The sequence below is a fragment of the Micropterus salmoides genome, unplaced genomic scaffold, assembly GCF_014851395.1.
Source record: "Micropterus salmoides isolate LMB-PRFRI ecotype aquatic unplaced genomic scaffold, ASM1485139v1 Ms_hic_scaffold_12, whole genome shotgun sequence".
Taxonomy (NCBI): domain Eukaryota; kingdom Metazoa; phylum Chordata; class Actinopteri; order Centrarchiformes; family Centrarchidae; genus Micropterus; species Micropterus salmoides.
In genome coordinates this window covers 29,803,264-29,823,996 of record NW_024040263.1, presented here as the reverse complement: position 1 = coordinate 29,823,996, position 20,733 = coordinate 29,803,264, and the positions used below count along the sequence as shown (strand labels likewise).

Sequence of the window (20,733 nt, the reverse complement as noted above, 5' to 3'; positions counted from 1 at the left end):
TCTATGAGTGACTTTTAAGTTTAAGAAGTTGTGCGTGTAACTTCACTGTCAAAAAATCTCTGGACCAGTTTAACAAATAAAAAGTGGATTTTCGCTTTAGCTTTAGGTCGTCTTGCTGTTTGTCTACCGCTCCACCCCAGTTGAGTAGGTGGCGCTAATGCACATTTAGGGTTGTTAGTCAACCGTCAATAAGTTCCGAAGAAGAAGAAGCAGCAGCGGATAGTTCCCACTCCATCCAGCAGGTGGCGGTAAGTTAAATCCTCTCTCTCTGAGCGGAGGAGGTTGAAACCCAAACACCTTGGTGCCGCCGCCGCCAGTGAAATCTGGTTACAAATCCTAACCTGCTCGACAGTTTGTTTTTAGGACTTGCACGAATTGTCAAGCCTAGTTCCAGCAGTTTCCCCCCTGATTAAAGAAAGCGGAGTTGTCCAGCGGGAAAAGGTAACATTAATGTGACGCTAGGCTGCTAACGTTACCCAACGCTAACGTGAGTATTGCCAACGTTTACCAAAAAAAAACCCTGCAGTTTAGCTTTCGCTATAACGTTAGCTGCTTTATCTGAACACCAGGCCGCGGGGGGTGCGCAAAATGTGTCGCTGTGATCTGGAATTACACTTATCCGTTATAATTAGTTACGACTGTGGTCTTTTCGTAGCACCTAAAGCTAACTAGCTTCTGTGCTGACGGACTAGCAAACCGCTAATGTTGACTGTTAGCTGACTAACCAAAGGTTAGAAGGTACCGAAGCGTTAACCTCTCCATCAAAGCTCAGTGCAAACCTCAGTCACCAGAAGGGGTTCAAACACTTCAGCCTCAACATATTTGAGGTTCTCCTTTTCTTCAAGAATCGCATAAAGGTTTATATTTGCTTAAAAGTGGCAAATAGACATCTTCATGGGTATGAATGAACTGTAAACTGCAGGTTCTCCATGTTTTCTTCTTTACAGCCCTGATGTGATGGAAATGTTTTATTCTTCTCCATGGAGTGCTGCAACTTTACTGATTTTCTTTGATATCCTTTAGTTAGGGCTGGGCGATATGGCCAAAAATGTTATCACGATAAAATAATTTCATACAATTCGATATCTATAATTATCACGATATATAAGTCAAATCATTATTTCTTTCAAATTTAAAAGTTTTTTTGCTCCTGAATGAAAATTAAAGGAACCAGGTGGTTAATTATATGGTTAAACTTTTCTTTATGGTCAGAATGTGACAAACATTTGGTGCCAAACAGCGTATCACTCAACAAAGCTGAGGTAGAACATTCAAAACTATTTTGATAAAACCTTTCTTCAACAAATATGATTAGTAAATATTTTTTCAGTTCATTTTCTTCAACAAAATAAACATTTTATGAGAAATACTAAGTGCTAATTTGTCTGTGATTCAAATGAATTAAACCAAATATTTATTGACAATATATTTAACATTTATTATATTGTCATTGAGGAAAATTATATTGCGATAATTATCATTATTGTTTTATTGCCCAGCTCTACCTTCAGTTAAGACAAACTTACACTCAGATGAACCACAATGCTTTTAGAGCTCGTAAGAGACCAAATACTATTATTTAGTAAAATGTGCATGTGAGATAAGTGATTGATCAAGGTTTGGCACATCAATCTTTAATTCTTTACCTCATGATTTTACAACTCATTTTGTTTTCTTTTTTTCTGCAGTCTTTGACATCCACTAAACTGGTGGAGTTGCTGTGAAATTATGTACTCAAACAGGTCTGAGTACAGGAGGCAGCACAGTGACAGAAGTTCAAGGCAGTGGGAAGATTATGATGACAAATGGGAAGAAAGGCGTGAACCTCCCAGAGATGTACAGCGTGATTCTTATCATAAATATGGTGGGGATGGACAAAGTAGCATACAGAAGACAAGCCGAAGTAGGGAGTACAGTGACTCGCCCAAGAGGCTGTACAGTAAAGACCCATTGAACAGAGACTGGAGCAGAAAGAGCCCAGTAAGGAGACGCATGTCTTCACCTGATTGGGCTGCTTCTGAAAAGAAAAGGCGAATGATTGCACAGGATGATGAAAAAGAATACAGATACAGGCGTGAGCCTGAAGATAAAACTAGCAGAAAGTCACCAGACAATTTTTCACGTGCATACATAACCAAGAACCTTAAACATACACTACCACAGGAAGAGGATTTCAAATACAGGAAAACACCTCAAGACTCCAGACACCGATATCGAGATGAAGAGATCACCTACAGGGAACAACATGATGATTTTACTTGCCGGGAGTCTTTCGGATATACCAAAGCCAGGGATGGTCATGAAAGGAGCCGGGGCTGTTCACGAGAGAGGACACGATCACAAGAACGCTCTACAAAGGTTAGTCATAATAAACAATATGTGTTTGCTTAATGTCAAGGATTGTGACAGTTTGTTTTAAAAAATGTTTATTAATATATTCCTCCATATTAAACAGAGTTATGCCAAACCCAGAGAGAGGAATGACAGCCCAGATCATGAGGATCATCGTCAAAGCAAAAGAACACATTTTCCACTGAATGGATCTAGTGGACAGGTGGGTTTATTTGACATGTGGCAGTTAGAAACTACCTTTATCATCAGTGAGAGGTGCGGGCAGATCCGCTCGGGTACCCCGATTTGCATTTTTCCCTAAAAAGCGTTAATTCTGGAGATGTGCAGTGTGCCTACATTCTGACCTAACCTTACTGCAACACCAGATCCATACTGAGACACTGTCCATAGATACATTATAGTTCAAAACAGATATTGGACACCATACAAATTGCTGTAGGTGACCATCAACCGAAAGCTGTGATGCAGTTTAGAGTTTCTTAATAGACAGCTATTCGGCTGTCTAACATATGTACATTGCTTTACTAATATCTTTGTAAGAATACACCGTAAGCTGTAATGCACCTTAAAGGTTCCCTGTGGAGCTACAGACGTGCACCAGCGCACATAGGGTTGACACACAATACATATTTCTTGCAATTCTTTCACACTATTGTGCTGATCAGCAGATGGCACTAACACGCCAAGATATGCTGTCATACTCCCGCAAAGGCAGAGAAGAAGACTGCTAATGAGTAAACGTGTCCTTGGCTAATATTTTGAGGAATGAAATGCATTCACCACGGATATACACACTGCTTTTTGGTGAGTAACACTGAATGTAAACACAACTTGCACAGTTATTGTGGTTTCTCCCTAGCAACCAACATTACAACCGCTGAATCTACTGTGGAGCTACAAATGTAGCCTTGGCAACACCCAGACACGCCTGTATGTTAGTCTTTTGATTTGGTCCAATCACTGAAAGGTGAAAGAGCTAGCTTTTCAGCTTGGAAGGGAACCAATCACCTTAGCCAATTAAAACACTATATTTTTCTAAACGAAACATTTTAAGTCAAATAAAATACGAGAGGCCCCCAATTCACTCGGACAGAAAGGGCTGTTGTCCTATGTTTGATTTTTACACATTTCTCGCAGGTTACTACAAATGTATTAAAGAATGCAGATAATACTTCCATGAACTGTGGTTCCTTCCTTGTTTCCCATCAGTCCTTTGAGAGTGATGTCACCAACCAATTTGCTGCTGTTCCTGAGCAGAAGTCGTCAACCAAGGGTTTCCAGCGTTTCCTCGACGTGCTCAACAAGGGTGTGAATGTCGCCATGCTCACCAAGATAGTGAATCAGAACGCTACAGAAGTGGATGATCCACCGCATTCTCCAACTTCTTTCATGAGCACTGCAGATCGTCTGTGGTCTCCCAGTTGTGCTGGGAGGCAACAGGAAAACCACCAAAATACCAGCCACTGGAGTGAGAGCGAGGGATCCCAGAGACTGGCTTCTCCACACCCTCGTCACAGGTCCTTCAGCCCAAATGGGGGCGCTCTGTCTGATGTGAAGTCTCTGCAAAGGGGTGAGGGAGAACAAAGCTACTTAAGCTCCAACAGTAGATCCGGGTCTCCCTCAGTGATGGAAAAGATAACACTGACACCTGAAGATGAGCACAAGCACAGGCAAATGCAGGATGTTCTGCAGGCTATTGGCTTGAATTTAGGATTTGAGGAACTGGGCCAAATGTCACATCGGATCCAGGAGCGGTTATACGGAAAGAAGGATAGTGACCGTGGCCATGGTAGAGGAAGCAGGGAATGGGACACAAGGCGGGCGCTTTCACCAACACCACAAAGTAGATCATCCTCAAGCAGGTCTAGTTTTAGCCCTTCAACTCGGGAATATTACAAGAAAAAAGACTCCTATAGTGCTAAGAGGGATGTAACACAGGCACAGCCAGCTGTAGACTATGGTCAGCAGAGCAGCAGTAGCACTTTACCAGATAGTAAGAAATGTGAAACTAACTCCCGGCAAAGCATTGCTACATCTCCAGCATTTTCTCCAAATCCAACATACACTTTGTCAAAACCATCTCCTTCACCTGTGATGCCAGTGTACTCTCCAGTAAACTGCTTACAGGCACAGCCAGCTGTAGATTATGGTCAGAATAGCAGCAGTAGCACTTTAAAGGAGAGTAAAAACTGTGAAACTAACTCTCAGCAAAGCATTGCTACATGTCAAGCATTTTCTCAAAATCCTACATACACTCTATCAGAGCCATCTCCTCCACCTGTGATGCCAATGTACTCTCCAGTAAACTGCTTTCCACTGCCATACCCAGCTCTGCCTCCTAACCTGCCCCATGTTAGACCTGGGCTTTTCTTGCCTCGCCTGCCTCCCTTCCTCCCTTACCCCTGCGTCCCACCTTTAAACATGTTCCCTGCTGTACTGGCTCAAACGAGGCATTTAGTCCCGCAACACCTGAGTAATCCTCGGCCACACTTTTTTAACTTTCCAGATACTAATCCACCTCAGCCTCTGAACACCATACAGAAACCTAAAACCATGTCAAGACCCCGCTGTTTGCAGGTTATTGAAACCACACAACCGGGATGAAGACGGTTGCATAGGGGGGAAATCTGATTGAATCTTCATTTGGGCCTTCAGGGAGTCTCGTTTGAACCACAAAACAAAACACTAAATCAGCATTGCACATGCGCAAGCAACCTGTCCAGCAGCAACAAAAAGCAAGGCCAGAAATGAGGAAATCGACAGTGAACAGTTGTTGACCATAGACAAACCTATAGGTGTTGTTTTGTTCAGTCTGTTCTTATAACAATACAATATCATGCTAAAGAAAACAGTGTTAATTGATTTTTGAAAACTTTTGTTTTATAATTTTCTTATTCATAATTTGTTAAAACATGATGTTATATGTTTTTGTTGAAAGTATATTTGTCTGCAGAGATCTCTCGTAGGATACAGGCCTTTTATCCTAGTGAAATTGCGCCATAGTCAGCTGTTTAAGTCTTCTGAGGGTAATCTACGTCTACAAGAGTCATTTAAAGGATAAATTTTCACATATTTTGGTTTTTACTAGTAGGTACAAAAGATTTTGGAATCCGTGCAGTAGATGGCTGCAGCTGCCGTGGCTGCAACATACTCCAGGTCAATTCTGCCCGTCAAATTGACTTCGGCAAAAATGCTGCTTTTTGCCACATATGTCTACTGGCTGTTAATTGTAGGGATCCTTTCATGACACCTTCTTCACCTTAAACCTTCATTGTGACGGGCACGATGGCACAACTGCCTCAAAGGAATATTGCAGCCGGTTCACTAAACCATCTACTGCATGGATTCCAAAACTCTCTGTACCTACTGGTAATTTCATCACCAAAATAGTTGAAAATAAGGCCCAGGGTTAAAAAAAACCCCACAATGATCCTTCAAGCTTCTGTGTTTTCTGTCTTTGTGTACACATGCAGGAAATTGTGTAAATATTTGAATTGCATAATATTAAACACAATGATTCTAAGTAAATTGTGAAGGGCTGTGCAATTCTTCTGATTTTCATGGAAAAAAGTGGGATGGGACTGCCTTGTACAAAAGTCAAAATGTCACATTGAGTTTTTGTCATGGACCTGTACATAGTACAGGAGACTACATCTTTTGGAAAATGGTTAGCACTTGGAGTGTCTTATTTCACATCTATTTCTATACAAAGAAGGTTAATCTAATCACCATTTCACCCAGGAGTAAGGCAGAGTCCCTGAAAACAAAAACAACTTTATATTAGGATTAATGACCACAGGTATTCAATTACTGATGTAGATAATGTGTATTTACTTGATAAATGACAAAATTTATCACTTAAAAAATTAAAAATTGATCAGTTTCACTTCATCTCTGCCATACCTTCAAGCTCAGAGAGGTGAACGCAGAGCTCCTGAAAAATTAATTGAGCGATACCGTAGTCTCCTAAGATTTTTACCATGATGCCTGTAAAGGTCTGCCAACCATTTCAAGAATTCGCATGGACCTACAGTGCACCAGTATTGAAGGTCAATCAATACTTAAGAGTACCACTCTTCAAAAGCTAGAAACTGAAGAACTGACTGGTGAAGGTTGGATCTTCGATGCAAATTCTTGTACTGCTTCAGATACTATTAATAAATATTACTATAAGCTTTTGTTACAAAAAAAAAATAAAAATCTGATCACCACTTTTGTTTGCAGGTAATTGCATAAACATCTATAATCATGTGACCTTAAACTTTGAATTATTCCTGCGTGTTGGTACTCCATCCAGAAGGTGGCGCTGTTAACATTCAGATTTCAACACCACCGAGGCAGTGAGAGCAGTATGGCCCCTCTTCTCCAGGTCAAGCTCTATTTATAATTAACATTAACTCCTGTTATTCCCTCTGCTGCCGGAGTTTATCAAAGCTCAGTTTCGGCATTTCACTATTCAAGAATTACGTTTGCGGAGTAACAACCTTCAAATTTGTTCCCGCGATGCGACAGAGGAAGGGCTTGTTTGTTTGAGCAGCTGTTGTAGGTAAACAGTCTGTTAGCCGTCAAGCTAAGCTATCTTCAAAACGAGATTTTGCTGTTCGGTTAATCAGTTTAGCTGTTTGTTCGGTCCTTAATTTGCCACATCACTTATTTTACATAATGTTTTCAAACGCTAGCTTTTGTCTTTCATCAAAATTAGACAATGTTTAACTGTTTAGTTAATGCCTTTGGTAACTGACAGATTCATGTTAACAGGGGGCTTGTTCAGATTGTAGTTGACAGTTTCTTTTAAGGAAGGAGGTAACGTACTGTCTGTAAAGTAACAGTCTGCAGACAGCTCAGTGCTAATTAACCCACATTTCTTCCATTTTACAGAACGTGTACTGACTTCATAAACTGTCTGGCTGAAGGATGAATCCACTTGACTGGGAAGATGCTTTTCGAACACTGCAGAGACGTTTGGACCCAAATCACCAGAGTGGTTTTAATAACCGTATGGAGACTGCCTCAGAAGCTATTAATGACTGGGACACTTACTGCCAATACTCAAGGTACACTGTTGATGAACCACAAAGCAGCACGGGAGTGAATGTGGGATGGAAGGGACTCAGTCCTTCCTCACAAAACCTTTACATTAATGAGTCAGAAGCCGAGGACCCAGATGGAGAGCCGCTTCAAATGGATGAGGGGGATCCTGAGCTCACAAGAAAGCGGAAAGAGCTTAGAGAGATAGAAGAGCGGATAATACATAAGAAAGTTGCTATCGCGCTGAAGAAAGTGGAGCCGTTTGTGAAGGAGACTCCGTCAGGCTTTTCTAGTAATGAACAATCAGCTGCATGCAAAGGTGCAACTCTTAAAGACAGGGTGAATGTCATTTTGCTGCAACGGCATCCTGTCAGCTTTCTGTCGAAGGTGAGTAATAGATGGATTGATGAGATAATCAGCTGTTTCAGTTCATTTTGAGCATACAGTGTTTTTTCAGTCTGCAACAACCTCCAACTGATTTTTGTTAAAGAAATATTGTGAGCCAGGTTCAGGTGTGATAAAGAAGTTTCAGAGACTGATGAAGACTTCACATAGCGTGGTTTATTGAGCCCGGCCGAGGAGATACATAGCCAGCATACAACATGTGAACACGTCCTGTTCTACATGAAACCAAGTTTCTGTCTTCCCCCTGCTTCCTGTAGTTTCCCTATTTGGTCACCTTTAGCTGGCCTTAACCTAGAACAACAAATCTATCTGATGTTTAGACTCCAATGCTACGTCTCACTGCAATCTATAACTCTCCCAATGAGTTGTACTCTAATCTGTGGAGCCAGGAAGTTCTTGTAAACATTCTTGGAAGACTCAACCTTGTCAGATTCCCAGAGCGCACTGATATCTGCTAGCCTGACGTCTGACCTTTATCAGTGTAACTGTTGTCTCCCTAACAAGGACAGTTACATGAGAGAAATAACTAGAGCTGGAAGGTCAGTGAACACTTGTGCGGTCAGCTAATTACTCCAAGCTAGACCTGTCTTACCTTTCTCACTTACATCAATTAAGCCAGCTTAGAAATATTCTTCAGAAATGTTCAGTTAACATACTGTATTTCCTCCGCTTTTGCTGCTCAGGTCCGTTCTCCCAAAGAGAGAATGAGCTCATCCAGTCGGAGCAAAGATGGTTTGCTTCAGGAAGACCATCCCCTGAAGCTCAGACTGAAGTCACTGATGAAGCAGAGATGCAGGGATCCTTATGTTTTGCCAACAAACAGGGAGGTTTGTAATATTTTATTGCCTCCTTTTGTAGGAAATGGCAATCAATATTACATTATATTTAAAAATCATATAAATTAAACAAAGTAAACAACTTAAAATGTGCAAAAATTACAATAAGAGAAGATACTGAATCACACATCATCTTAAGTTGAATACAATTTAAATTGGACTTCATTAAATATACCGATACATTCATCTGTGTTCTACACCCGCTTATCCCTTACAGAGCCACTGGGGACTGAAACCTTTCCCAGCATGCACTGGTTGAGTGATGGGGTATACCCTGGAAAGGTTGCCCTTGAGTTAACACATAAAAAGAACCATCCACAATCACATGTTTGTGGAGAAAGTTCATTTCATGTTGAAGTTAAAACAGAAAATAACAGACATTGACTCATAACACAACTCGCTGAAGTGTAAGGCCTTCAATACGGATTTTCCCCCCCTAAGTAAATCCTAAGAAAAATGGTGGGATTTAACAGACATGGTGTAACTTTTTACCATTTAAAAAATACTTATAAAGCGGTGCATTCATTTGCTGTCCATGTAGAGGGAACTAGATGCGTGTTGTTGTTTATATGCTCTGATAATGTTAATCCAACACATCTTTGTAGTAGCATCCATGTTGATTCCACATTCAGACTTAAGAGCACATGAAAACACACTGAAGTTAGAAGAATGACTTCACAACTCGGGAAATGGGACCATCCGAGGAGCATGTGAATTAGTGATGTGCGGATCGATCCTGAAGTATCGATATTTCTGATGCCAACGTTTCCTGCTCATATAAAAGGATCAATATCTAAACTCAGTAATTTGGAGTGAGTGTGTGTTTTATCGTAAGTATCTTACTGTCACCAGGATGCTATAACTACTCGGTTGATAGGAACTACTTTTCCTTCCGCCTGTCAAAGTCATGCTTGCTCTACGGCTCTGTGACGGAGCTTCTTTGAAGTGAGCCGCTGCAGACCTTTACATTTCCCGCGATTGAATACTGACTATGGCTGACTGTAAAATTCAGTCAGGTCTGGCTCTATTTTAGCTGTGAAGATAAAAATGACACTGTGTGTGATGTGTGCGCAAAGACAGTGAAAAACTTTGGCAACACTGCAAACTTCGCTAAATATCTGAGATTAAGTCAAAATAATAGGATGATGTTATGAAGCGGCAGTTCTGAGCAGAATATTTTTATTATAATTACAGAATATGAGTTATATGATATTAAGTTTGATGTCCTGTCATTAGCAGCTATTACCCTACTCCTTATTTCTCATAAATACAGAAACGGGAGAGGGGAGGTCACATTAAACTAGAAATAAAATATGTACAAAGTATTGGTATCAGCATTACCAGCCAGGGTATTACTTGGTATTGGATCAGATAGGAATTAAGTGGTATCGCACATCACTAACGTGAATGTACCGTGAGAGCTGATTGCGTTTTGCAAGCCTCACCACTAGATGCCATTAAAACTTAAACACTCAACCTTTAAGTCATGATGGAGAGAGAGAATGTGTATCTTGTTCACCTTCTAAGATCATTATAATAAATTTAAGAAATTGTATTAAATTAATTGTCATCTCTTATGCACAAAGAAGATAAAATCAGTTTAATAAACTATGAAACCCTGTCAAAGAGCCAAAGTTCTTAAAAATTCCTGTCACAACCACAGCAACAGTCTCAAAAACAGTTCTCCCTACATTTTCACTTTTCATTCATGCCAACCGCTTGGACAAATGTAAAAAGCTTAACATACAGCATGTGAGCAAATAGGAATTAAGAAAGCAATTAACAAATTAAAGTTTTCAAATCAATCAGTGATGCAGTGCCTCCCTCTCTCTCTTTCTCTGCCTCGCGAGCGCACCAGACGCCAATAGTGTGGAAATATTGTGGCTCCTTCTGTAAATGTGGTGTCATATCTGAATTAACCTGTAAGGAACATTAACGTGAAAGACATCTCTGACTGAAAGACGTAAAGCATCACTTTAACAGACAATGCAATGTTAAGTATTCCATGTTTGAAAAGGGTTAAAGATATTTTGAGGCAGTTTCAAAAATGTCACCATTACCTAGTTTGTCTATCAGTACTGTAAAATTCAGTAGATTTCTTAGTCAGTGGAATTCTTTTTAAGGGATCCCCATCACAAATTTATTTGTTTATATGTTAAGAAATTAATATCAGATCTTTTAAAACTCAAATTTCGATCCTTAAAAAATCCAGCATCTGTCAGATAAGCTGTGGAAAAGCATGACACGTTGAAATGAATGTTTTGATAATAAGCAATCTGTCTGTATATCTGACCTGTCCCATCAGCCCCCTGATGTCCCACTGCCTCCTCCAAGCCGAAGCGTTACTTCACCCGCCAAGGAGAAGAACAGCGTCAACCAGGGTTTCCAACGTTTCCTCAGCGTGCTCAACAAAGGAGTGGACATGGACCTGCTCAGTAGGATTGTCAACGATGACAGTGAGGATCTTCCTTCGAGTGAGGAGCTCCTGAACATTCAGGATAAGTCAGATCCCCCCTTCAGGAGCAAGAGCCATCGATCGAACAGTGGAGCCTCACTGCTGAGCCGCTGTCGGACCAACAGTGGAGAGAGATCCCTCAGTGAGAGGCTCTCCCTACCTAATGAGGACAAGAAGAAGAAAGACAGAGGAGACCGCTGTTTGGGCTCTAGTAGTCGATCCAAGTCTCCCTCAGCAGTAAAGAGAAGGAAAGAAGAAGAACCAAAGCCAAAGGTGAATGAGCAGCATGAGCAGCTCCAAAACATTCTTAAAACTCTGGGGTTGAGCTTGGAAGTGGAAGAGATGAGCAAATTAGCAGACCGGACTCAGGAGAGGCTGTATGGGAAGAAGCATGAAGGCGTGAGGGCTGACAGCAGAGAGGAGCAGGAGAGTCAGCAGAAGGGCTCCCCAAGACATTACAGGGACTCCTCTTCTTCCTCCTCCACCTCCTCCTCCTCTTCATCTTCCTGCTGCTCCTCAAGGTCGACCTCTAGAAGCGTTAGTCCCAGCCCCTCTCCCCGTCAGCGCTCCCACCACAGAGATTCGAAACAAAGTCTGAAACCTTACACGTCTGAACGCAGCAGCTCCAGAGACAATAGCAGGGCTGGACTGAAATGCCAAGACGGCAACCAGGACAGCAAAGAAGCACAGGGGCACAGAGGCAATGACAGGACAGACTCAAAAGAAACCTCCGCTTATCTACCTTCATATCCACAAAACGAAACATATCCCCATCCTGCTGCTTTTTCTGCTTTTCTAGATTACAGTTTGTCCCAGTACTCTCAGTACAGTGCCCCCCACAGTGACACTTACAATGCTGCTTCAGATTCTTACTGGTCGTATGCTCAGGCTGCCATTCCTCCCTCCCTTTATCCCAGCAAGTTTCCAGTTCCGCAGAACACTTACCATCCGAACTCTGTAATGGCACCTAACACGGTTTACCCTCGTCATAATACTCGTGACGTAAACTTACTTGTGAATCCAGACCTGTCTAGAAGTGAAGGCCAAACTGGATCGTCTTCTGTCCGTCGCTGCCTGACGGTCATCAGCACTAAGCAGCCCACTCAGAGCTGTCTAAAGCAACTCACAGACTGCAAGACTAGGAGGCGGGGGAATTTTAACACGCGCCGTTTAAGGTGGAAACGGAAAAAATTGAAAAAGAAACAACTAAAAATGGCAGCAAAGCAGGTTACAGATTCTGTAAAGAAGGTGAACGCTCCGCAGGGAAACGAAGATGAGCCTGAAGCTGAGCAGTCAGAAGAGGAAAAGCGGAATCCAACGGAGGAGGAGATAAAGGCAAACCTGAGGAAAAAGGTTGGTGGAGTTTTAATCAGCTTCCTAATACATCTCATTTTAATAGGTTAAGTTGTGGTCCCCCTCGTCTGTACGTTTGTTAGCAGGAAATATGAAAGAGTTTAAATTGTGGAACAGGCCTGTAGTTATCGCGTGTGTTAGGGTAGGAACTGACTGCAATTTATTTGCTATTTGCAGACCAGCAGTAAAACCCTTTAATCAACTTTCTTAGCTGAAGAAATCACTTGAATCTCGGCCAGCATTTAGGGGCTTATTAAAAAAATACAGTATAGATGACAGGTGAGTTGGACTGTGGATAAGACATTATAAGAGTTAAGCAGTTTTATTAATTTTGGTTATAAAACAGCAACGTCACCGTCCTTCTTGTGGAAAGTCATTGTACAGAATCCCACACTGAGGTAAGAGTGTTTTAAGATCGCTTTTAGCGTGACTCCTAGGAATGATTCTGAGATGTTTGATAAATACAGGCCCAGGAATATTGAGGATTTCTCAACATTATTATTATTATTATTATTTTTGTATTTTCTCAGAATCAGAAGGAGCTTCATTACCAAGTAGTGTTTAACACATACGAGGAATTTGTTTTGGTTATAGTTGATATAAATAAATGTAGAAATATATAAATATGGAATAAACAATGCGAGTTATATAAGAATAATAAAAAGAATAGAGAAAAATAAAACAACTATTTGCAGAACATGTTCATTATTCTGGGTTTGTGTAGTGCAGACATATTGCAAAGAAATATATAAATTGACAATAGATTAACAATTAACAACAAATGTGTGCAATATTCCAGGTTTGTCTGTGATATGAAATTAAATAGTATTCTTGTGCAGAGACATTTATTATTTGCAAGGGGGTAGTGTCAGTGGGGGACCTGGACCTTGTTGATGAGGCTAGCTGCAGAAGGGTAGAAACTGTTTTTGTGGCGAGAGGTTTTGGTCCTGATGGACCGCAGCCTCCTGCCAGAGGGGAGAGTCTGAAACACTTTGTGTCCAGGGTGGGAGGAGTCAGCTGCAATCTTTCCTGCACGCCTCAGATTCCTGGAGGCGTACAGGTCCTAAAGTGAAGGAAGATTGCAGCCAGTCACCTTCTCTGCAGAGTGAATGATGCGCTGCAGCCTGCCCTTGTCCCTGGCAGTGGCAGCAGCGTACCAGATGGTGATGGAGGAGGTGAGGATGGACTCAATGATGGCGGTGTAGAAGTGCACCATCATTGTCTTTGGAAGGCTGAACTTCTTCAGCTGCCGCAGGAAGTACATCCTCTGCTGGGCCTTCTTGGTGATGGAGGTGATGTTCAGCTCCCACTTGATGTCCTGGGAGATGATGGTGCCCAGGAAGCGGAAGGACTGGTGACTGATGAGTCACAGGATGATGGGGGAGGGTGGGGCGGGGCTCTTCCTGAAGTTCACGGCCATCTGCACTGTCTTCAGAGCGTTGAGCTCCACACTGTTCTGGCTGCACCAGGTCACCAGACGGTCGATCCCCCACCTGTAGGCGGACTCATCCCCACCTGAGATGAGCCCAATGAGGGTGGTGTCATCTGCAAACGTCAGGAGCTTGACAGACTGGTGCCTGGCTGTTGGTATAAAGGGAGAAGAGAAGGGGGGAAAGATCGCAGCCTTGAGGGGAACCTGTGCTGATGGTCCTGGAATCAGAGACATGTTTTCCCAGCTTCACGTGCTGCTTCCTGTCTGTCAGGAAGTCTGTGATCCACCTGCAGGTGGAGTCAGGCACGCTCAGCTGGGATAGCTTGTCCTGAAGCAGGGCCGGGATGATGGTGTTAAAAGCAGAGCTGAAATCCACAAACAGGATCCTGGCGTAGGTTCCTGGGGAGTCCAGGTGCTGGAGGATGTAGTGAAGGGCCATGTTTACTGCATCGTCTACACACCTGTTGGCTCTATAGGCAAACTGCAGGGGGTCCAGGAGAGGGTCTGTGATGGATTTTAGGTGGGACAACACAAGGCGTTCAAAGGACTTCATAACTACAGATGTAAGGGTGACGGGTCTGTAGTCGTTTAGTCCAGTGGTCCTTGTTTTTTGGGGGGACAGGGATGATAGTGGAGGCTTTGAAGCATGCTGGCACACGGCATGTCTCCAGTGAGGTGTTAAAAATGTCTGTGAACACTGGAGACAGCTGATCAGCAAAGTGGTTCAGGATGGATGGGGAGACAGAGTCCGGCCCAGCTGCTTTGCGGGGTTTCTGCCTCCTGAAAAGCCCGTTGACTTCCCCCTCTGAGATGGAGAGAGGAGGGGAGGGGTGTAGTTGGCCAGCTCTGAGGAGTGGGAGGAGGAGGAGATGGTGGACTGGGGTTGAAAGTGAGCGGAGTCACGGGGGATGGTGTCTGATTGACTCTCAAAGCGGCACCATTTATCACCATTTATGTTTTTAGGCATAATATAAATAGCTATTGACATAACAGACATAGACGACACCTATATACAGTATATAAAAACATGATATGATCATAATCACAATTTCACTGACGGTGAGTAAATAATGATTATGACTTTTTGCATTGTTCGGCCATATGCTCTTAAAGTTTTCCTGTTACGGTTGTTTTTATTTCTTTATAATGAATCACTCTATTCTAAGATTTTCTTTGTCTTGTTCATAAACTTTTATATTTTCTAGCTCGAAGCATTTAACCAGAAGGTGAAGCAAAAGGTCACACAGCCAGCCAACTCCATAACCTCTCTGACTGGTTAAAGTAAGTAGACTAGTGTAGGAGAACACTGATGTTAACAGTGTTTGTCCTCATTGATAAATCTTTCTGCTTAGGATCGTTTCAGGTTTGTAACCACACATCAAATTGGAGCAAAACTGGTATAATAATTTATCACAGTTAAATTACGCTCTGTTTTAGGGGTTAAAACTAAATTGAACCAACAAAACATTAAAGAATATCTTTCTCTTCCTTACTGCCATCATATTTGTAGTGATATAGAATTAAATCAGCATGACAATGAAGTGAATGTCTGACATGGATAGTGTTTTGTAACACTGACATGAACTGTATGATGCTTTTAAATGGAAATTTGAAAGCAGCATTGAGTGTTGAGTCATTTTGTGAGTGTTTATAGTTTTTTTCTGTTTTTGTTTCCCTGTAGACCTGTGCAGTGCCATGGCTGTCTTTCATTTGAACCTGCTGTGAGTCACGACAGACCATGTGGACCTCATGTCTAATGTTCAGTGTCTACACATGCAGTTGATAGTGTTGCAGGACAGTTTAATATTTAGTCATATTTCCATATTTGTACTGAATCATCCTTGAACTCTAACAAATAATTGATATGTTCTTAAAAAAAATATTTTCGTGCAATTAATGGCAGGTTTGCTTAAAGACTGTAACTCTGTTTCAATTCTTTTTTTTTTTGTTTTCTTTGGTAATTTATACATGTGATTAAGAGAATGTTTTGTAGGCTCTGTCTTAATTTGTTGATGAAATATATATTTTTCTGTCTCAAAGGGTGATGTCAGTACACCGTTGGCTGTTCCCATACTCAGTAAAGAAGTCTTTCACAAAATGAAAATGTGTATACTTTTGACACAAACACTCACATCACCTATTAGAGGGGGAATCCTAATGACTTTCATTGATCCCCTGACTTTTGAGCTAGTGCCAACAAAAGGTCAGAATTTACACTTATCTGACTCTTTAGTTCATAACAAGATACCTCAAAAATGAATGGATTAGAAGTCATTGAAAAAAACGTTCTGCTGCATCGATTTTGATAAAAAAATTAAAATGTCCACTGTGAGCCTGACAGTGTGTAGTGCTAAATTGGTGCAGTACCTTTTTAAAGGCAACTCTGACCAGGTTGCAAACATTAGCTCTTTAACACATGTTAGCACTGAACTCAAATTAGAGCTTAGGCAGACAAAGGACAGCTAAAACTAACAAAGGCTAGCTGAGCCTGACAAAGTGGAGCTTACGGATGTAAACTGAGCCACATTTGACTATGAAGAGCTGAACCAGAAATGTCTTAGACGTAGTAAAATGATCTGTGTACAGTAGATAAACCCTTTTGAGCCAGCACAGTTTTACATTTGGCACGACTCTACTCTTGTTTGCCCTTTTACAGCTATAGCTCAGATTTGGACATGTTACACAATATTATTATTATTAGTAGTAGTAGTAGTAGTATTGGTATTATTTGGAAGCCTCTTTAGATGTTCCTCTGACTCAAACTAAAATAAATGTACTCGGACTTTGTCTTACCAAATTTATGGACTTAAAAGAAAGCTTTACTGTTTATTTTCCCAACAACAAGGTCTAAATGCTGTTTCAAAACTCTCTCCACCTTGTCAACACTCATTCCTGTTGGAGAAACACTAACGAAAGCGCTAGTTACAGCGTTACAAATGTTAAAATGTTTCTAACCATAGTAGTCTATGGTAGTTATGGCCCTGTCACTGGTGGTAATAATGGCACATTTCTCTCTCCATTTTTCATTACTTCCAGTTGATTATTATTATTAAAACTGGTACCCATACTAAGTACTCTAATACGTGAATTGGCTAATGCAATGTACTGATCTGAGGACTAAGAGGAAATAATTCAGTACTATACCATGAAATGAAATAGTTACATTCATGTATTTGTCAATAACATTTATTCATATAGTGAACTATGACATGTTACACATATGACACACAGCACAAGAGGCTATCTATAGCTTTTCTTATGTAATATGCTATTTCCATCTGTATTATACTGATGGCATTGATGCACCTCTAGAAACTAACAAATACACTTTTGGCTTGCAACACAGTGTTGAACTTTTAACAATAACCTACATTTTGTTGCAAAGTACAATAGTGACTTTGAGCAAAAGCACAACAAGAGCTTCCAAATAGGTAACTCGAGTAGTCACACAGCAGTCTTTGCAACACCGTAACTCAGAGCCTCATCATTTGGTATGTTGCTCAAGTTGATACTGTTATAAATAGAGAGTGGTTTGTGTTTTATTCTAAAGTTCATCTTTCTCCTCTCCTTGACAGTAGCACGCTGCTCTCTGGCTGTTCATGTAGGGTCTGCAGCCCAGAGTCCACACCGTGTTGAACAAGGTGTCAGCTACCGTTTCACATGCTGAGGAAAGAAAACGAGGGAAACAGAAGCAGCGCTGGCAGTCAGTACAAAGCAGTATGTACAGAAGAAGGTCATGTTCGACATGTTCCAGTAATTTAACATTTATTCAGCCTACGCTTCAATTCAGAAAATGTACAAATATCAGCTGTTGACATGATTTTTTGCACTTTTTTAATATGACCCTAATTTTTTCACATGGGTTTTATACATTACATTAACGCTCATTCATAATTTTTTTAAACTTAAATAGACTTTTGCAGAGTCACTGGCTGAAATACCCAGACCAGCAGTGAACTTTTCCAACCCCACCTGCTTTTTTCAAGGAGGGAAATTTTTAAAATGACGTATCGAGTCTCACAACTGGTCATCATGAGATCATTTTCAGCTGTCACATGTTGGGCCAATGTAAGTCAACTCAGGCCCTGTCCACAGTAGCAAGTATTGAATGCAAGTAGAGTGTGTACCCAAATCAGTTCAGTTTTATTATTAAAGTCAGTGGTGGACAGTAACTAAGTACATGTGCTCAAGTACTATACTTAAGTACAGATTAGAGGTTGATTAATGGAGAAAATGATCAGTGGATTAATCCATAATTGCAGTCTGATACAAAAACGTAGGAATACTTTTACTGTTAAAACTGAAGTACGTTTTCCTGATTATACCTATATACTTTTACCCAAGTAACATTTTCAGTGCAGTACTGTTGCTTGTAATATAAAGTGTTTTTAGAGTGGCATGGTAGTACTTTTACTTAAACAAAGGATCTGAATACTTTGTCAACCACTGATTAAAGGTGAGAATAGAAGGCAGAAAAGTGCTGAAAATGGGGATGGGCTCAGTAACCCTGCCCTGGATGAAATAAAGATCAAAAAATTTACCAACCTTCAACTTTTGACACAAAGCCAAGGCTCTTCTTGAGGTCAGAGCAGATGCTGTGGAGGCACCAGCGGAACTTGGAGTCGCAGCGGTACTTGTTGGAGCCGCAGGTGTCGTAACACATATCCAGCTGATTGCAACACTTGGTCATAGCAGGGATGCCGATGTCCATCTGGCACACAACAAAGACAATTAATGGTCCATTAAATTGTTTAGCAGGGCTAAATTGAAATATTAGGGCAGATGATGTTGCAGCTTTTTTAAGTCGTGGGGAGGGTCCAAAGGGAGGGTCCAAAGCAAATGTCATTAACTCTGGGGAGCGTCTTGGTTTTTAAAAAGTCAAACATACGTTTTGACCCTCTTCCCCACACCAATAGTTTTTATTTTAGGGATGTAGATTCAACTCTTTCTATCAGTATCAATTTTCCAAGTTAGATAAATTACATGAATTTGCCCTGAATAGATGAATAGAAGAAGAATACCCCATCTGGAACAGGAAGACCAAAGAAGTAAGAGCTACATCCATCAGGTTCTGGCATCTGGTAGCCAGCACGAGGAAGAGGAGCTTTACCTGAGAGGGGAAGCAAAGCAAAACATCAGGTGTAGCTCATGTTTCACAACAGGCCAGTGGAAATGGGCTGGACTCTGACAACCATGTGGGTTTAAAAGTAGATCCGTGTTTGCCCATAGAGAAACAAAGGTTACTTATTTGGTTCATATCCATTCACATCATATTCGTCACTGCATGAAACCTCTCCTATCATGCTGGGGTCACAGTCCATTTCCAGGCCCTCTTCCATTTGATAACAAAGGTAATGAGTACAAGTACAATCATACATGAAGGTAAGTATTATTACATTATTACTGGGTTTCAATTGGTGTCCCATACAGGCAGTACAGGCAAAGTATTTTGTGTTTTCCCCAAGTGTTTTATTGTGATCGGGGTTGTAACAGCAGGACTCCAAACACTCCTACAATTAAGATTTAATGCTAACATCTTTTGGAAAAAACAACCAAAAAGATAAGTCAATGGTGGAACTGGCTGGTGAAAGGCTGATTGGCAGTATTATTCTAACATTAAGCCACACTGCACAAGGCTTACTGATCAATTTAACTGACTTACCATATCGACAGCGGTATTGGCACACTCCATCACGTCCGCCCATGAACTCCAGCATCGAGTCAAAGTAGCCGCCGACTGACTCAAAGCTGTCTCTGAGGGAGTTTAGTCCCCACTCTTGGTTCTCGTCCTCCGCCTGCGTGCCATCAGAGGCCTGGCCTTGTGGTGGTGGTGCTGCTGCTGCTGCTGTAGCTGGGTCCTCCTCAGCCTCTTGACTGACAGCACTGTGGATAAACAGGCCCAGCAGGAGCAGGAAGGGAGCAAGAAGGGCCCAACGGGTCATCCTGTAGCTCAAAATGCTTAGTATGAACAGACTTCGAGTGCAGAGACTGAGGGGAAACACAAACACATGCACAGAGGCAATACTGAAACACTCTGCGTGACCTGCACTTTGAGCCAGACTCAGGGACGGCCTCATATGTGGAGGAACAAAGTCCAGCTTCTATCTCATCTGAGCTTTTATCATTCTTGCTGATTGATGAGAGTTTGCTTGTTCACTATTCAGCCAAGAGGATTCAATAACATTTTAATCCCATTAATTTAAGTGTTAATCTCTCTTGACAATAACACATAGTAGCAAACTGGACACAGTAGCTTTGCTTTAAAATGAGAGAGCATCAACTTTGTGCTCCGCTGCCTGATTTATTAAGTCAGTACATTCATGTGCAAATTGTTTGTCAGTATTAGCAAATTAATTAAATTACCACATATAACTCCCACACCTGATAGCTTTTGCTACTGAAACATCCAAACTACCTCATAACTGCTCATTTTTTCAGGAATAAACACACAATATGACGGTGTATGTATAAAATGAGTGGGTGTAAATCCACAGACTGAGAACTAAATCTAAATACTCCCTCAGTGTGTGTGTGTGTCTATGTAGTTGTTCAAAAGGATGTTTCTGACATTTGGTTTTTCATATTATAAAAGCGTGACCAAATTTGGATTCTCTGAGGCGATTGTATTATTGTAATTGTAAGTATCACAATTTTCTGGGCAGGCCAGCCTGTGCAATAATCATTCTAACAGCAACAACTGTACATCAAGGCATTTGAATGGAAGACTTTGTACAGCTTTGTCCCCAAATCCCACCCAATGTCTCCAAATCTCAAGGGATTTAATCTCATTTTATTCTAATGTGACAAATCATGGGACAATACAGTACTTTTTTTAAGAAATCTAGATAGTCACATGGACAACCACTAATTTA

General features: G+C 41.3%; 2 protein-coding genes across 7 annotated transcripts; one reads left to right on the top strand and one right to left on the bottom strand.

Annotated features, from left to right (window-relative positions):
• The first annotated feature begins 258 nt into the window (after window positions 1-258).
• LOC119899757 (zinc finger protein 318-like) lies at window positions 259-15,965 on the top strand. 6 transcript variants are annotated; one of them, XM_038714457.1, is made up of 6 exons: window positions 2,456-2,554; window positions 7,231-7,767; window positions 8,469-8,612; window positions 10,927-12,429; window positions 15,067-15,142; window positions 15,543-15,965. In XM_038714457.1, the coding sequence occupies exons 2-5, from the start codon at window positions 7,267-7,269 to the stop codon at window positions 15,139-15,141; spliced, it is 2,223 nt and encodes a 740-aa protein (XP_038570385.1). In that variant the 5' UTR covers window positions 2,456-2,554; window positions 7,231-7,266; the 3' UTR covers window position 15,142; window positions 15,543-15,965. The 6 variants fall into 6 exon arrangements, with proteins under 6 accessions (XP_038570388.1, XP_038570387.1, XP_038570385.1 ...); XM_038714456.1 differs by lacking the exon at window positions 2,456-2,554 and adding an exon at window positions 6,628-6,721; XM_038714458.1 differs by lacking the exon at window positions 2,456-2,554 and adding an exon at window positions 6,728-6,894.
• Window positions 15,966-17,029: 1,064 nt separating this feature from the next.
• LOC119899759 (group XIIB secretory phospholipase A2-like protein) lies at window positions 17,030-19,908 on the bottom strand. Its single transcript, XM_038714461.1, has 4 exons — window positions 19,524-19,908; window positions 18,883-18,971; window positions 18,407-18,572; window positions 17,030-17,524 (listed from the first exon to the last, which is right to left on the bottom strand). The coding sequence occupies exons 1-4, from the start codon at window positions 19,801-19,803 to the stop codon at window positions 17,406-17,408; spliced, it is 654 nt and encodes a 217-aa protein (XP_038570389.1). The 5' UTR covers window positions 19,804-19,908; the 3' UTR covers window positions 17,030-17,405.
• Window positions 19,909-20,733: the final 825 nt, after the last annotated feature.

Bases quoted from the DNA above. Each gene is read 5' to 3' on its own strand.
- LOC119899759 (XM_038714461.1), bottom strand. From the start codon at position 19,803: ATGACCCGTTGGGCCCTTCTTGCTCCCTTCCTGCTCCTGCTGGGCCTG. The intron at 18,573-18,882 runs GTATTCTTCTTC...GTTGTGTGCCAG, and splicing joins GTCTTCCTGTTCCAGATGGG to ATGGACATCGGCATCCCTGC. The intron at 17,525-18,406 runs GTTGGTAAATTT...TTCTTTCCTCAG, and splicing joins CTTTGTGTCAAAAGTTGAAG to CATGTGAAACGGTAGCTGAC.
- LOC119899757 (XM_038714457.1), top strand. From the start codon at position 7,267: ATGAATCCACTTGACTGGGAAGATGCTTTTCGAACACTGCAGAGACGT. The intron at 7,768-8,468 runs GTGAGTAATAGA...TTTGCTGCTCAG, and splicing joins CTGTCAGCTTTCTGTCGAAG to GTCCGTTCTCCCAAAGAGAG. The intron at 8,613-10,926 runs GTTTGTAATATT...CTGTCCCATCAG, and splicing joins TTTTGCCAACAAACAGGGAG to CCCCCTGATGTCCCACTGCC.